This window comes from Anser cygnoides, chromosome 1 (assembly GCF_040182565.1).
Source record: "Anser cygnoides isolate HZ-2024a breed goose chromosome 1, Taihu_goose_T2T_genome, whole genome shotgun sequence".
NCBI lineage: Eukaryota > Metazoa > Chordata > Aves > Anseriformes > Anatidae > Anser > Anser cygnoides.
Genome location: NC_089873.1, coordinates 62,754,641 through 62,772,502, shown reverse-complemented (window position 1 = coordinate 62,772,502; position 17,862 = coordinate 62,754,641). Strand labels below are relative to the sequence as shown.

At 39.8% G+C, this 17,862-nt stretch overlaps 1 protein-coding gene across 2 annotated transcripts in view; it reads right to left on the bottom strand.

Annotated features, from left to right (window-relative positions):
• Nucleotides 1-10,441: 10,441 nt before the first annotated feature.
• Nucleotides 10,442-17,862, bottom strand: part of PTN (pleiotrophin) — a 78,524-nt gene continuing 71,103 nt past the window's right edge. For both annotated transcript variants that reach the window (XM_048057358.2, XM_048057349.2), the window contains one exon: nucleotides 10,442-17,051. In XM_048057358.2, the coding sequence (XP_047913315.1) occupies nucleotides 16,999-17,051 (53 nt within the window). In that variant the 3' untranslated portion in view covers nucleotides 10,442-16,998. The remainder of the gene's footprint in view (nucleotides 17,052-17,862) is intronic.

Genomic DNA, 17,862 nt, shown 5'->3' with positions numbered 1-17,862 from the left:
TTTCATTATATCTCATACAGTGCAAGTCCTAGCATGCTGACCAGCTTGCAGAACAGAAGACCCAGCTGTCTTGCAGTTCTCCTGCTACTCAGACATCAACCTCCATCTTGCATAAACCTATGTCTCTCTGTTCCCCTTCTCCCCTATATAGTTTTCTCATGCTTCTACGTACACGAAAGCAGTGTTGATGGTTCATGTTACACTTCTCCGCTGTGTTTTGAATTTACACCCTACAAGTACCTGACAGCTTCCCAGGCTGGAGTTACTGGGGTAGGTTTCCAGCTGGTCTCCTGGTCTAGGCGGCAGTTACATGTATTGAGCATTTCTGGAAGCTAATAATAGTATTCTGCATTGAAAATATGAAAAAATATGACCCGCATAAGCCTTATCTAAAATGGTTATCAATAGTGGTGTGCTCTCCACCTGTGCCAGATAGCAAATGGACTCCCTGCAACATCGTTAACACAAACAGTTGATAAAGAAATGAAGCATTTTTACAGGCATATCTTTGAGTCTAATACCATATCACCACAATCTCCTACTGTCACCAAAAAGACTCCTACATCATGACAGAGAAAGAACAGCGATTGCATGCTGAAAACATTGACTGTATTTCTCTTTACTGTGCCGCTTCATTCCTTACAGCCTGCTCTTTAAATAGAGATAAAAGCTTTGCCAAATGGTGCTTGTAAGTGCGATGTCCCTTGCAGAGTGTCCCTCCCCTGGGATTTTGTGGTTGGATAAAGGAACATCACAGATTAGTTCAAACCCAAGCATTTTCCAAAGGTTCAAGAGTGATTATGCGTGAAACTGTCTGAAGTGCTGCTCAGGGCTCTTCCAGACTGGCTTTTTGGAAAAGCAACTAGTGCTAGTTTTTTGTTTGTGAGCCATGTTTTCTTTCGGTTCCACGGAAGAAAAGAAAAAAAGAAAAAAAAAAAATATTTCCTTCCAAAACTTTTCAATGTAAGCAGTTAAAGGGGATTATGAAAGTTTAAAATTTTAAGAGTTCACACAGAGAAAGTCAATGAGTAGGGAAAAGCCTTTAGCTCCATCCCATGACTGTTGAATATGTTTCATGGAGCAGCCTCTTCTTGTGAGGTGAAAACTAGAAAGCAAGTAGCTTAAAGGAGCGTAATGTATTGTGACAGACAGCAGAGTATTGAAATAGAGGTGTTTCACCAAAGAACAGCAAGTTAAATTCCCTAAGCTCTTGGTATGGTATGATGCTTTGGAAGCAGAGTTTATTTCAGCCTACTGTTCCAAGCCAAAAGGTATCTCTAATCCATTCTCTCACTCATTAAAGTTTCTTGATGCAGAGCTTTAAACTGTTTTGAGCAGTAGCCTGTCTAATTTTCAAGTGCTCTTTTGCAAGCCTACCTGGTAGACTGTGAAAACATACTTCTAAGGAAAAGATGCTTTCTCTGGCAGAAGGCCAGGAGGTTCATTGTAAGCACTAGATAAATGTAGGAAGAAAACATATCCTGCCATCTATACAGCTTGCCAGGAGAAACCTCCTTGAAACCACGGAGCAAGCTTGAAAGTTTAGTTTTCTTTTGCCTCATTTTCCTTGTGTGCATCACTGTGAATTTGTCATCTTTCTCACACAATGTTCATTCACAATTTATCAGCTTTGTCCTTTTTTTCATATAATTCAGCTTTACTTTCTGATCTAGCTATGGGTTATCCCATTTGTCACTGTGGTAAAATGACTGTTTAAAATAAAATTTAAAATAAAAATTGCCCATCTCTTTTACCATAACATGGCTGAGGTTCAATGCATTTTTTCTGTGAACAGAAAGCTGTGATTCCTAGGAATGTCAGTTTGGTACTTCCAAAATTTCATGCTGGTTGACATTATAAAAATTCAGATTCTTACACACAATTGTTTCTCTTCCCATGGATATGTATAAAGTGTGTTTTCAGGATTAAAGACAGCTTTATAATCTGCACCATTTCTGGTGGGAATCTGTGTTCGCTTTTTTTTCTCTACCCCTTTCTCAATCTCCCATATGTTTTTACCACAGGTTTTCAGTGTCTCTTCTTTCTGTCATCTGAGAGTGTAGGAAAGGTAAGAAAGGTCACAGAGGAAGGGCATTCTGCTGGAGCCCAGAAGACCTGGACTGTCTACTCCTGTCAGAGAGCTGGGGGGACCTGTTCATTTCAAAGGTGGGAGGCCAGGCCAGCTTTGCACAGCTGAGAAGAAGGAGGCCTGTAATCTCTGAGGAAAGCAGCACTACAGCTTTCTGACCATGCTATGATCATGTTCTAGGTGTATACTCTACTCTTTGGATTGTGATGGTAAAATTGCTTGAAAAAATCTGTATATGTAATTTGGTTTCCACTTTCCTGCTCACTTGTGCACAAGGTAATCTATATGTCTGCCACTCCTGTTATTGTCTTTAAGAAAGAAGCATGTTCTTCTGTTTTCCTTGGTTCTCTCCCATTATATTTTGAGGGCTACATCCAGGGTTCTTCTCTCACTGACTGAGCCAGACCAATTTACAGATGCTGAAAATCAGGTGCTTTTTCCAAAACATATTACTGTGATGGAACACTTCTTTGCTTTATGATTTCCCATTTCCTTTTGGCTTAACCTCTCTGTCTCACCGCTCATACTTTATATTTAAATGAGCCATTTGCTTAGAGAATGTCCATTTCACAGTTCCTGGAAAGATTTATCCAGTTTCACTCAGAAAATCTCTCCACAGGTGAAAGTGCTGTATCAGAAAAGCAAAATCTGCACCAGCAGAAATTATATGCCTCACTACCCTTACAGTGAAGAATTTTCTCTTAATGTCTAGTCTAAATCTATCCTCTTTTAGTTTAAGACCATTCCCCCTTGTCTTATTATTATCTACCCAAGTAAAGAGTCCATCTCCATTTTTTTTTATAAGACCCTTTTAAGTACTGAAAAGCCACAATGAGGTCTCCCCGGAGTCTTCTCTTCTCCAGGCTGAACATGCCCAGCTTTCTCAGCCTTTCCTCATAGGGGATGTGCTCCAGCCCTCTAATCATCTTTGTAGACCTCCTCTGGATTCTCTCTAACAGGTCCACATGTTTCTTGTGCTGGGGGCCCCAAACCTGGACGCAGTATTCCAGGTGGGGCCTCACAAGGGCAGAGTAGAGGGGGACAATCACCTCCTTTGACCTGGTCACAACTCCTTTGATGCAGCCCAGGATGCAGTTGAACTTATGGGCTGCAAGCACGTACTGCTGATGCACACTTCTTCCAAGGGTAACATCCCTTGGAAACTACTGCTTGATGAGGCCCATTCCTGTCCCAGTCAGCCCTGATTTCCATATCAAATATCATAACACAGTCAATCAAATACCTTATCACACTCAATCAACTGACTAAAGAGCTTTAAATTCGTTAAAATGAAAAGATTATCTCTGTTCAGCCAAAGGGTCTAATTCTCTGTAGCTCAGATCTCAGATACCTGCAAAGCAAAAGTCTGGAAAAGTTTTTTTAACTCACTCTTTGTGATGGAAAGGAGAGCTTGGCATCTTTGGTTGCATCTGATTCATAAAAAACACAAGTCTGAACTGATTTCCAGGTTTTCGCTTAGATTCTCAAAGGTATTTTTGGACATCTAATTAAAGTCTTGCAATATTTCAGTAGGTGATTCTGATAAAATTAAATATGGTGACTGCAATCCTCACATTGTCAGGAAACATTAAGCCCAGAATTTTATCTGAGTTTGGGACTATTCAGCTTAGAGAAGAGGAGGCTAAGAAGTGATCCTATCAATGTCTATAAATACCTGAAAGGAGGATACAAAGAAGACAGAGCCAGGCTCTTTTCAGTAGTGCCCGGTTCCAGGACAAGAGGCAATGGGCACAAAATGAAACACAACAGGTTCCCTCTGAACATCAGGAAGCACTTTACTATGCAGGTGACAGAGCACTGAAATAGGTTGCCCAGAGATGCTGTGGACTCTCCCTCCTCGGAGACATTCAAAAGCCACCTGGATATTGTCCTGGTTAACCTGGTCTGGGTGGCCCCGCTTGAGAAGGGACTCGGGCCAGATAATCTCCAGATGTCACTCCCAACCTTAACTGTTCTGTGATTCTGTGTTTCTGGGTTTCTCTCTGCTATGAAGCTGAAGTTTTCTGAGGGCTTTGTATCCAGATCATCTGGACTAGCTCCTGCTTAAAGTCCAGAACACTGTATTTCCTAACCACTTGCTCTACACCTTCAGAAGAGCCCAGTAGGGAATACTGTTCTCACGGAGTGTTAAGGTTATATGGACGCAATCATGGGTGCTTGAACACACTTGGGCAACGAGTCCCTTAATTCAGCACGTGCTTTAGCTCCAAAAGCTGGAGGTTCAGTCCCTGGTAGCAGTAGTTATCCCAGCCCAGTCTACTGTATCTGCTGCAGAAAAGAAGAGATGATTGTTTCTTTATTTGGCTAGACTGCTAAAATCATACTCAAAACCAAATTTTAAAAGCAAGTACAGCCTTTCTTTTCAGAAATGACATGACTTGGCTTTGAGGCAAAAACAGCACCAACTTGAGACATGTCAAGAAAAATGTGGCAAATTCATCACCCCAATCCATCAGCTCTAAGTCCTGTTCTTAAATCTGCATTTCTGAAGCCCCTTGACAGCACCTGCTCCCCTGGAGCAACAGCACAGCCTGCCAGCTACAGACTTCAGCCTCCATTCTCTAATGTTCACACCTCCCACCTGGCACTGAAAACACAGATATAAATACTTGGTTTTGTCCTGGCAGGGTTTTGTCCCGCATGCCAGGCATTTGGCTTGGAGCTCCTGTTACTTCAGTAGCTGATATGGTTGTAAGAGGAAGAACGCCAGGCTGATGAGAACTCGCCTGTGCCAAATAGAGAGCAAGCAGGCAACTGGGATGTGAATAAGAGGGGCCTGTGGGCACTGTGATATTTTTTTTAAAAGCTTACATAGCCCATTTCAACTGAAGAATTTATAGAGATTTTTTTGTCCAGATCAGCTTTTCACAGAGAAAAGTAGTTAGGATACCAGTTTTAGGTCTCTCAGGAGATGCTGAATGCCTTGTGGGATGAAGCCCTAAATCTATCAATGGGCCATTCTAGATAAGGAGTGGTCCTGCAGCGCTGTTCCCAAACCAGCCCCTTCTTGCTCCATGGCCCCCTCCTGCGCGCGCTTGTTTCCAGGAATTACTGGCCTGCTGTTGAGAAATGCAGCTTCTCCCTGGTTCCCAGCATGGCTGTGAAAGAAGTGGGGGCATCAGCGTCCCCATGTGCATTCATCCAGGGAGAGGAGCTTCCCATTACACCTGCTGTGTCACACAAAGGCTGCAGAGCGCCACAAGGACTCAGCTCCCTCTGCCCCGTGGGAGGCACAGCCCTCGCCCAGCCTCTAGACTGTGGCTGAGCCAAACAAGTGAAAAAAAGCAGAGGCTTTCTCTCCCCTCTGCCTCACTACCATCAGCTGGGCCAAGAAGGAGGCAGTGAGCTCTCCTGCTTTACCTCTATCATTCTCTCTGGTCCCATTCAGAGCCGTGTTACATGAACAGTCCTCCCTCCACAAGAAAGATTTATACCGGAACAGTCATTGACACAATGCACGGTCTTAGCCCGTTTGTCTTACATTTTGGGGGGCTCTTTTAAGTTAAGACTCCTTACTTTTAAAATTCCTAAATATCTTTGAAGTGCTGGCCTTCAGTGTTGCAGCTTGCTATCTTAATGGGAGGGCAAAGTACCATGCAAAACTCAGATCAGCCTAAAACCCTTTATTTCCCTAAGCTCCCTCCACAGCTAGCAAAGAGAGAAGCCTTTCATGACATCTATCAGATTTGTTAAATTAGCTCTCTACTTTGAATCACCTTCTGAATAGACTTGTCATGCTCCATTGACTACAGAGGGAGCCTAAGGACAACATCAGAGGTTGACCCTCTTCCTCATACACAGGGATAGTGGGTACTTAGCATTGACAAATTGCTTAGAAGTTTTGCAATCAAAGGTGTTAACTGAGAGCATGTTGCTAAAATACTGTACAAAGCATAATGGCTGTTAAATTGCTGTTGTCATTGCTACTACTAGTAACAAAAATGCATACTTCTGTTTTTAAGATTAGAGTGTTTTCCATCTCTGTTGATGAAATCCATGTATTTCAGGGACTCATAGCATAAATACTACAAGGTAGGAAGGTGGCTGTCTTTTCTGTTTTTTGTCTGTTTGTTTGTTTGTTTGTTTTGTTTTGTTTTGTTTCCTCCACAAGCTAGTTCTTCTGCTTTCTTGTGCCATCATATTGTGACCCTGATATTAAGGTTGCATAGCACTTACTGCTTTTGATACGCACTGGACAGAAATAAAATATAGTTGTCTTTTCCTTCCCATGTTGCTAGATAGAACAGTGGCCTATTTAGGGAGCTTTCCTGATAAGACAGCAAGTAGCAATGACGATACACAGGCCCAGCTCAAATTCAGCTACTTATAAAACAGTCTATCTCAGGAAGAGTGTGTTTTGTCTTTGTGTCACTCAGTTGTGCAGGTGGCTTGATGGACCCCTGTCATCAAGGGAGGATAATAGTGAAGACAACAAACTTTCTACTTTAGTCTCAGTTAAGGTTCTGATTCTGTCATTCTTTGGCTTTTTACACCAGGAAGTGCCCTATTGAATCAGTGGGATTATCCACAGCACATAAAGCACAGCACTTTACAAATTGTTACAGGACTGAGATATTACGCAGCTGAGGATCTTTATACACTATATCATGATTCTCAGGACATTCCTCCAGGCTGAAAATGAGCTGTTTCATGTTCAGAATATATCTAAAATCAAGTCTAAAATATCTAAATTCAACACAAATCTTTTTTCAGTGTACCTTGCCTCAAGATAAGAGGAGGAATTTCTGGTCTTCCTTGCAACCAGTTCCATCTCCTGCTCAGGTAATCCTATTTTGGGAACTGGGAACAGGGCTCTTCAGCATCTCAGTCTTCAGCGTTTTTTTTGTTTTGTTTTGTTTGTTTTTGTTTTGTTTTGTTTTAATTTTTCTGGCGTGCATACCTACTTTACAAAGGAGGAGGGAAGGGAGGTGGGAAGGAAGGAAGAAGGAAGGAAGGAAGGAAGGAAGGAAGGAAGGAAGGAAGGAAGGAAGGAAGGAAGGAAGGAAGGAAGGAAGGAAGGAAGGAAGGAAGGAAGGAAGGAAGGAAGGAAGGAAGGAAGGAAGGTGGGAAGGGAGGTGGGAAGGGAGGTGGGAAGGGAGGAAGGAAGGAGGGAAGGAAGGAGGGAAGGAAGGAGGGAAGGAGGGAAGGAGTGAAGGAGGGAAGGAGGGAAGGAGGGAAGGAGGGAAGGAGGGAAGGAGGGAAGGAGGGAAGGAGGGAAGGAGGGAAGGAAGGAAGGAAGGAAGGAAGGAAGGAAGGAAGGAAGGAAGGAAGGAAGGAAGGAAGGAAGGAAGGAAGGAAGGAAGGAAGGAAGGAAGGAAGGAAGGAAGGAAGGAAGGAAGGAAGGAAGGAAGGAAGGAAGGAAGGAAGGAAGGAAGGAAGGAAGGAAGGAAGGAAGGAAGTCTAATAAGAATGAGATTACACCATGTTATTTCTCTCTGGACACCACCTCCATGTTTTTGTGCTCTGAAGAGAAAGTGGAAGCTGGTCCATTCCTGCAGCTGGAGATTCACTTTGCTCCACACTCATCGCCAGGCAGCCGCTGCATTGGACTGAGGCCCACTGTGCACGCTGCAGCAGCACCAACCACACACACTTGACCAAGGCTGAGTATTTAGGTCCCATGAGTACTTGTGGTGCTACACAGTGAATAGTAGCAATACATGAATTAATGTAATGAAAAACCTAGAGCTTTTCAGATGGTTAAAGAACTGTATAATTACATGGGTGTAGCCCTCTTCTTTATCAACAGCAGGTGTCTGAAGTTGTATATCAAAGTTTTAAAAATATATTAAAAAGAAAAGTAAAGAAAAATCTGTCTGTATTTCAAAATGCAATAGTATGCAAGCTGTCACTATTATAGAAAGCTCTTTTCCCTTTCCTCCAACCCCAGCATACTGCATTTCTCTTTCACTCTCTCTCCAGAGCCTTCCATAACACCTAAGTATTACTACATAGCTACCAATGAACAGAAAATGTTTAATGTTTATCAGTGTTTTTTTTCAAGAGGGAGCATTACTGATCTTGAGAGGCATTATCTACTGTACAGAAAAAAAAAAAAAGAAAGAAAGAAAAAGTTGCTGACCTTTTCAGATCCGAGCTGTTGTCTTTTGCTCCTGGGGTAGAAGTGGAGCAGCAAATTAAAAGGACTACAGTGCAACTGAGAAAAAAAACAGACAGGATAAATACAAATAATAATATTCTTTGCCAATGGAGACAATAGTTTCCATGGTGATTGTGTAGCAATAAGCCCTCCTATAACTCAGGGTACCCAGAAGGGATGGAGTTATTTTTGACTGTAAAAGAGACTCTGTGTGTGTGTGTGCGCACATGCATACTTGTGTGTGTGTATGCATGTGTGCACAAGTGTTCGTCTGTGTCCACATGTATATTTGCACTTAATGTCAAATCTCCCTTGACCATAAGTCACACATAATGGTGTTTCTTGAGAAAAGTTCTCAGAAAACAGTGAAGATTTTATAACAGATGTGTTTCACTATAAGATTATGCTTTTTTTCTTTCATTTGGGTTTTTGTAGGAATGATTAGTACTTATTAGACTAATAAGTAAGATAACCTGAGAGAAGACCTCTGCAAGGGTGATTTCCCACATCATCATAAAAGAGGACAATAGGCAAGGAGCTGAACTATTATTTTGGAGGAATGCTTTATCTTGTACATGAACAGTTGATTGTACAAAATCTCCACTCTGAGCAAAAATCAGGTGTCATCTCTCATCTACAAGGCAAGGGGTGAAGTGTGTCTGCATGTGTGAGTATTATGCATTTACATCAATGTTATGTATTAATTACAATTTTACCCTGTACAAGGCCAGAGGGAATAACAAACAAGTTATTAGCTTCAGCTGTAGCAGTGTATAGGTTGAGCTGTGGGGTTTCACAGTTCTCAAAGTGGCTTCGGTTCTTCTAGCAGCTATTTCTGCATGGACATCTCCACCCACTCACAACTGGCAGTCCTTCTTGTAACCATAGACTCACTTCATGAACCACCAGTCCCAGAGTGGTAGCAGAGTTCGGATCCCTTCTACGTGAAGTCCCATCCATTCATGTAACCTATGCATAACAAAAAGAATCTATGTAAAGACAGAGATGGCCTTCTAAAACCCTATTCCATGAAGGCAATTACCAGAAGAGAGCTGACCCAAAAATTCCTTGCCAAGCCTGTTTATGACTTAGTCAGCATTTGTGTACAGAGGTAGAAAGGACAGGAGAAATCAGAGACCTGGGTGTCCTGAATGATGGAGCTTTGGGACACTAAGCACTACTTGAGACAGTCCTTAAGCAGCTCAGGCTTACTGACAAGATCAGATAGCTCCCAAGAACAAGAGAATTTTAAAACCATCGTTACTTACTAACCTAAAAATGTAAGTAGCATATAAAATGGGAATTAAGACTTTTCTTTTGTAATTAAACAATAGTAAGCACTTGGTTTCCTTTCCAAAGAAAAAATTAGGTTGTCGAGTCCATTGATGATTCGAAGAATGCACTATCGTTTTTCGTGGTTTATAGTAGTCCATTTGCTTCCAAAGAATTTCAGAAGACTGTATAATCACCTAGTCTTTTAACTGCTATGGAGCATCTCCCTCTTTTGGTGGTGAGTGATGGAATGGCTTATAGTAATTAATTTTTTCTAAAATTTTAACTAATAGTTGGGCATAGAAACAAAAGCAGGAAGAGCTTTGGAATGGAAAGCAGATTTAGGAAGAAAAAAAAAAAGTATAATGAAAGGACAAAAAGAAATGAAAAGAAATTACATACAATGAACATTACCTGAATTTCTTCCTCATTCAGAGTAGTCCATTAATGTAATTTAACATCTTTGCTCTATTCATGAGGCTTAATCATCTGTCACCAAACACACACTCATTAAAGTCACTGTTAAACAGCTGAGCATGACAGGGCTGGGAATAAGGTTTTCCCATTGCTTATCTGACAGAATAATTTAAAAAAAAAAAAACAAGTAATTCCAAACTCCTTATACAGACTCCTTAAGCCCACCACAGTGTCAATTACACCATATACTAAAACAAACTCCCTTATAGAACTGACAAGTTTGGCGAATTTGGGGCAGTTTTCAGCACTCCCAAACCAAAGAGCCATTTTCTGCTAGAGCCGTTTCTGGTAGATTACTTCCTACAGATTCTTACTCTTCCTACTCTTTCTGAATTTACAGAGCTAAATATTTCTGTGACATGCAACACTTATAGCTGACAGGAAATTAGTACAGCAGAGGCAGACCACTAATAATATTAGGAATTAATTAAAGGAAATTCAAAAGTCTTCTCCAGTTGCAACAACCAAATGATGACACCACATTTCTGTGTATTAGTTTATTTAATTCTTTATCTAAGAGCAAGTAAATTATGTTGATACAATTGGTAAACATATACATTCGCTAGAGCCTCCCACAATCCCACAGAGCTAAGGGAAACATTAAAGGATATTACAGAATTAATGCTTTCATTCTACAATATGGATATATGGCTTTCATACAAGTTTAAAAAAAAATGAAAAGGTAACAGACTACTAGCTTACAAAATCAATATACAAACTGAAAATAAAAAGGAAATTGAACAGGGTAAAGAATGTAACCCATGAGAAGATACTATATAGCACTGGTTTAATAGATATATACAGAATTAGAAATCCACTGAACACAATATTCAGGCTTTAACATTATTTTGACTTCCATTTCTTTTCTTTAACACCCGAACTACAAGTGTCAAGAGGATTCCTCTTTTATTTTTTTTTGTTGTTGTTGTCTTTTTGTTTTGTTTTTTTTTACTTTTCCTCACTTTTTCTTTGCAGAGAAAAAACCTTTTTCTATCTGGGCTTCTACTTAACCTAATCGGTTCTTCCACTTCAAAGCTCTGAATAAAGCCCTTCCATGTAATTGGTGTGACAGAAAAGAATGTCACCTTTATACTATCGGCCATTTCATTGGTGTGTGTTTTGCATTTTCCTTCAACACAGCCATCCTTAAATTGCTTAATACCCTTAAATAGAGGAGGGAAGAAAACTGTCTCTTCAGCCTATATACTACCATTGTATTAAAAAAATAATAATAATAATAATAATAATACAGGCCAAAAGCTCTTTCACTTCTGCTTTAGCTTTAAAACATGGCAGCACGACTTGTGAGAGATGTTTTGAGTTATGGGTACATTTTTTTTAATAGTTTTGCTTTTCCATATATGGACACATATATATATATGCAGTATGTATGCATGTATATTTAGAGAGCTGCTGTATCTGATTGTGACAAGCTGATGAGGTGGTTCCAAGCTCCAAGCAGCAGCAGTACTAGCCTGCATCTGCTACAAGTCTCCTCAGCAACTACAAGAGTCTCTGGACTACTAGAGGCATTTTCTTCAGCTATAAAAACCTAGATGTGCCACATAATTATAACATGGGAAGCATAATGACTCACCCATTGAGAGAAATTAGCATCATGTTGCCAGACTGATTATGATGAGGGAATTCAAACAGTGTAATTAATTAAATGAAGTTGGCTAGGATAAGACAGTCCAGCAGAGGCTATCCATTTATCCTAGCTGTACATCACAGAATTCAAGCTAAAGCTTTTGTACAGTATTTAACTTTGAATGACTTTCCAAAATGGGAACACTTGGAGAGCCTCTGTTTTGTCTCATCAGTAAAACCATATATTGGACCCATGCTTTCAGTTCTGTTGTGTTTTTAGATAACTTCTGATTTTTTAGCCACCCGGGACCTAGGGAATATAGCTGAGGTCCCATGTTTTCCTTGACATATCTCATTTCTGCTCATGTCAGAGTGATGGGGCCTCAAGGCAGACTGCCATTTTTGAAGAGATGCAGAAGAGGAATACTAGGAGAATGATTAGACTTTACCATTTACTTTTAGTCCAAAAGCACATTAAATTTTCTTCTGCTATGAAAAACACTATCTAGACCTTCTCCAAGTTCAGAAACCCATGGGGAGGAACAGGGTCTTTCCATGCTCTACCTCGCTCATACAATTCTCACTGTCTTTGAAGCTCTATGTGCCTTGTCTCTTCCCTTTAACTTGAAGGTAAAGAGCATTCAGTGGGAGAGGATGCAACGTCTTGCTCTGTTTATCTGACTAAGGGGTTCTCCTGTTTGAGGGTAGCTATTCTTTCATCACTGTCTCTACTCTTCCATCATATAGGACTCATTTCTTTTCTCTAGGAAGCCTCACCCAGGTTGAGCTATGACAGAGGTTTTACCAGCAAGCCACCTTCCCACTGAACCCAGAGAATCAATAGCTTATTCTTACATTTCTTTGTCCATTGTTGTCTTCTGCTGAACAAGTTACATTCTGTCATTTATTTTTAATGTTAGAAGGACACAATAAAAGGTACCTAATGGTAGGGGCTTGCTGGGGCTGTTTTACAAGCCAGTAAGTAGTGGAGAATATACCCTCTAGCATGAGAAGGATCAAAAATGTCTGCAGAAGATTGGGCAGGAGGTAGATTACCTTAGCAAAATCGATGGAAAAACTACAGACTATCAAAATTAGATGTGAGTAGTAGAAGGCAGACAACAGGTATAGTCTGTCCCCACAGAGGAAGAACACAAAAGTTCAGAGAAGATGCTGTCCTATAGAATTTAAAAAGATTGAATAAGAGATGCCTACCCTCGTTCATATACTGTTTCCCCTTACTGTAAGATTTTGGGAGATGTGAAAAATGATATTGTGTCATATCAGAATGGTGTACCTCAACAATATTTTGCTTCAGAAATGTGGCAGGGTTACATTGGTAATGTTGTTGCTGGCCAATTTCAGCAGCATCTGAGTTCAGAAAATATATTCATAAAAATAAAAATAAAAAATACTGATTCCCAGTCTGAAAGAAAGCCAGGTTGCCTCCTGGTGGACACATTCTTTTGAGGTTGGAGTGGGAATTCTTCTGTATTTTCAGTAACACTCCACTATTGTCCAGTTTGTATTAAGGCACAAACCAAGTAAAGCATAAAAGCAAATGTGCCACTCAGTAATCCTGCCTTCTCTACTCAAAGAAGAAAGTGAAAGAAGTTTACACAAAATGTTCCTGACTTAGTATATGTCTCTTCTTGACATGGGCCCTACATGGCCTGTTGAGATGTATTTATAATTATTACACTTTTATTTCTCCTTATTGAAAAAATTTCTCCCTTTTGAAAATTTCTCCCTTTGAAAAAATTATACAGTTCAGAATGTCATTATGGAATTAGAAGATGAGAACTGGTAAGTTTGCTTTCCCTTTCTAGGACCATAATACATACCTTATGCTATAGTCTTCCTGCACTTCATAATCTGTTAAATATGCCAGGCTAACAAGCAATGATTCTCTTTCAATATGGGAACTTCTGTCAGGAGACATATCAAAGTGAGAAAATGCCCCAGTCCTCAAGTACTGATTTAAATCAAGATATAGGCATGCCTAATTGCTTGGAAGCATGGTTCTGTCTACCTAGAAGAAGGAAATGGAGCTAAATCCAAATCCCCCTCAGTCTAATCTTGCTGGATTCCAGGGTGTGGATGCAGATTCACCCTTAGCTAATGTTCAGCAACTCACTACTTTCTTTTCTGACCATCCAGATCTTCTAGAAAAAGGCTGTCATTTGGGGGATTTTTATCATCTCCTCATACCATATTATAGCTGTAGCAAATGAGAATGGAAATCACTTTGTGAGTGGGACATTCTTGAAATGAGTTTCAGTCAATTCAGCTAGTGCCTCATGGATGAAGAGAGCAAAACACATACCTCATCCAAAGTAGCCAACCCCACAACACTGTCACATAAGCTTGCCTTCCAGAGGGTGGCAGATAGAGGATTAGAAAACAAATAAGAGGAAATTTCATAATAACTCTGGTAGGAACTGAGCAAGATAGGGCTGGAAGAGGTTTTGTTCAGATATTTGTCTCTTTCTTTCTTAACAATGTCACTAGTGAAGCAATTACACCTGTTCTCCTAGGTAGCAGGTGCCTCCTTAAAGAGTTGAATTGACTCGCCTCTTCTTTTTAACCTTCCTCGGTGTTTTACCATCAAATACTTTCTTCTTTTTAACCTTCCTCGGTGTTTTACCATCAAATACTTTTATCATTGCCTTCATAGCATGAGTTCCCACAGACCATTTTCTGCTGGAAATTTTCTTCATTGTTTCTAAAGTATGGCATATACAAATACAATTATTATTAACAATATGTCAATATAGATCCAAGCATATGTGGCTGAGTAGTACAAAGAAGAGCTCTATTTCACACCCTTTGCTCAGAGAACTGCTGTGCTTTCTCCCGGTCCTAACACGGCATTTTGTTTGCTTATTTGCTTCTGTAAACTCTCTCCATGGAGTCCCTATACCACCATCACAACAATGGGATCTTGACTGGCCTCCTTCAAAAACTATTAGGAATGTTCCTTTAACAATCCAGATGAGCAGTTATTCTTAAGGGCCGTAAGATAACAGGGGAAACAGGGAAATTTATTATTTTTTTTTTACTCACAGAGATGGAAATCAGAAGTTATATCTAAAGTTTCCTAAAGGAAAGTCAAACTGTTGGTCTCAGCATCAATCCCAACTCCTGCCAACTCCCTGTGAAACATGGACTAGATTAACTGGTGTAGGACAATGGTGCAACAGTGTCTACACTCAAAGCTGAACCACTTTAAGTGAACTGCACTGATGCAGCATTTAGACAGACAAACCTTTGGTGAGTGAGAAAGCTTCTTCCTCCCTTTGCTTTCAATCAGATCTACCAATGCATTAGTTTAAGTCTGAGGCACAAGCATTGGTAGATCTCATTAGACCATGAAAAAAAAATAGCACCCAGAACCACCCAAATAAAAGCCTTTATGAACGGCAACTTGTAGTTTTGGGTTTGGTCATTGCATGTCCACAACATTTGGGACATTTTTAATTATACTACTGTCTCAGGTATGTCTAATAGTATACTCAAAATAACAAGGATATCAACAAAGACTGCAAAACACACCCAAGGAGTCTGAGAAATACTTGTGTGACTAGTCTATCTTGAGCTATGCGCAGCCTTGGCTAGCTGGCTTCAAAAGGGTTTGGGAATGTCCAGAAGGACTTGACTCACTGAGGGTTCAGATCAGCCATAGTCCCCATGTCAAAAAAAAAAAAAAAAAAGGTCAAGCTCTGCTTTTTTTATTTTTTGCTTAGAAAAGGGAAGTGAGAAGTTAGTCTGGAAAAAGACTCTACATCTCTACAAGCTAATTCCAAAAGAGCAGAGTGATTTACCCAGATGAATGCACCATGATGCAGCTTCACTGAAGTCAGTGGGTATCTGCAGGAATACAAGGGAGACTACGGGTGATTTCCTGTCGACCAGCAGGCAAGCCTGGAGTCTACATAAATGATGAAGCTTACTTCTTAGACTTGAAATTTAAGATTTATAATTTAAAAGCAATGATTTTAAAAAGAATTTGGACACTGAAATCCTATATGTTTCCTCTAAAATGTCTGGTCTGAAGGTTGTTTGGTTTGTAAGACAACCCTTTACCTGGGGATATACCAACCCTTTGCCACATATTTTTTCTACTTTGTGATTTCTGTCAGGAGTCATTATCATTTGAGATAGGTAAAAATCAAACTGAAAAACAGCAGGTTATAAGTTTTCTTACCCCCCCCCTCCCCCCCACCAAGTCTTCTTAAAAATAAAAATAAAAAATAAATAAATAAAGTACAGAACTATTTTTATTATGGCTGAGATTTCCCAAGGTCTTTTTGCTTATATAAAAATGGAAGAAAGCAAAAGGTACTATGTTGGCATTTCCCTTCTGTTTTACTAGTAGAGAAATAAAAATTAATATCATTCCTATAGGTTTCAAGTCTCACAAATTGTCCCTTTTTTGGTAAAAAAATAAAACCATTTCAGTTTTCAAACTGGTTTCTTTTGTCACTTCCCAGCAGACAGACTTTCTGTTTTTCAATCAACTGTAGTTAAAATCAACAGGAAGATTCCTACAAATACAAAAGGGAGTAGGGTCAGGCAGAATCACAACAATTTCAACTAGATTTCTGTGAAAAAGATATTCTCCTCTCTCACAAAATAAACAAACAAAAGAAAGCATTTTTCGGCTTTTGCAGGTAAAACAGTGGATACTACCAGTGTTGATATGGTGTTTAAGAAAAAAAAAAGTATTTTGCAATTTGAAAAATGATTGCTAAAAAATTGTGAAAATTTAGGACTCTGCTATATCCAACCACTAAAAGATTTTAGAATTTTACTGCCGTCAACCAAAATAGAGCCAAGGATAGAGGAATGTTACTGGTTTTAACACATAGATGCTAACAGTTCGGAAGGAGCATCACCACACATAGAAGAAAAATCTTTGCCCACAAATACTCAACAAAATGCCCCTATAATTTCCTCAAACAAATAACTTCACACAGTTATCCAGAAATAACAAGAACTTAAGAAACAAAATCTGTTTTTCTTTCAGACATACAGTCCCAATCTTAAATAAAACTGCATCCAGATGGACTCCTATGTCCACACAGGGCACCACTGGCTTCAGCAGGGCTCTACACAGGTTCAGGTTCTGCTTGCATGGAGTAATTACAAGACTGAGACTTGAGAATAAAAATGTTTTAAAAACCTCTACGTTGTTCAATATATAATAGACAATTTTCTAAATGAGTTTGGAGTCCTTTATTACAGGCCTCTAAAAATTGTTGTTAGGGTTATACATTAAAAATACTAAAGTAATAAAAAAAATGATTTTTTTTTCTGTTTGCTTGTTTCCTTCTATTGTACCATTAAGCTATAAATAATTTTAGAATAAAATGCCTAGTTATAAGTGAAATCGTTAACTGATCGTGTTTGCTGATGTCCCTTTCTCACATTGCCCAAGTTGGCTTGATTAATCCAGCATCTTCTCTTGTTTCTTGCCTTCCTTTTTCTTCTTCTTGGATTCTGTCAAGATAACAATAACCACAAAAAAAAATCAACAACAAATACCCCTGAAATTTCCCCTTATTTTCTCTATGCACATAAGAACTAATTTTGTTTCCTCATTCTGAATAGGGGAAGGGGAAACTGAAGGAAAAGAAGTATAAAAAGAACAATCAGGGAGCTAGAGATGGAATGGGGATGCACGTCCAGTTCAGATCCCTTCCTATCTGAGCAGCTGACCCTGTTTGGCATGCAAAGCATTGTCTCAGGAACTTGCTTCAAAAATAAGAAAACAGTAGGCAGCTCCTGGAGAAACCGGGTCATGGCTCAGTGGAGAGCTGGAAGAAAGCTTTGCACACACTACCCACACATATTTCCCTCCCTTACTTCCTTTCTATTTCATTGTTCGTCTTTGGCTTTCCCTGAATATGAGAGCAACTCCAGAGCATGGTGAGAAAGCTCACTTGTTTCTTCAGTTTCTCCATTGCCAACAGTTCCCTTTTTGTCTGGGACAAACACCTACATACACTCGAGAGGCAGCTGAGGTTTGGCCTGGAGTCATTCAAGCACGGTCTGTCCAGCCAGTTATTACTGATAGGATAGGGATGGAAAGAGGGAACATGTGTTGCTCTGACTAATTTGGGGTCAGTAAGGGAATGATGTGAAGCTACAAGTGAAAGCATATGTATTATACCACTGTCTGCAGTAAATTCCACCGTGCTATCAGGTAGCATAGTGTTCTATGGGTAGAGGAAACTGACAGAGAGGCCTAAAAACTAAATATGGAATTAAGGGGACGAGATATTCTTATCACATATAACCTTATAATGGG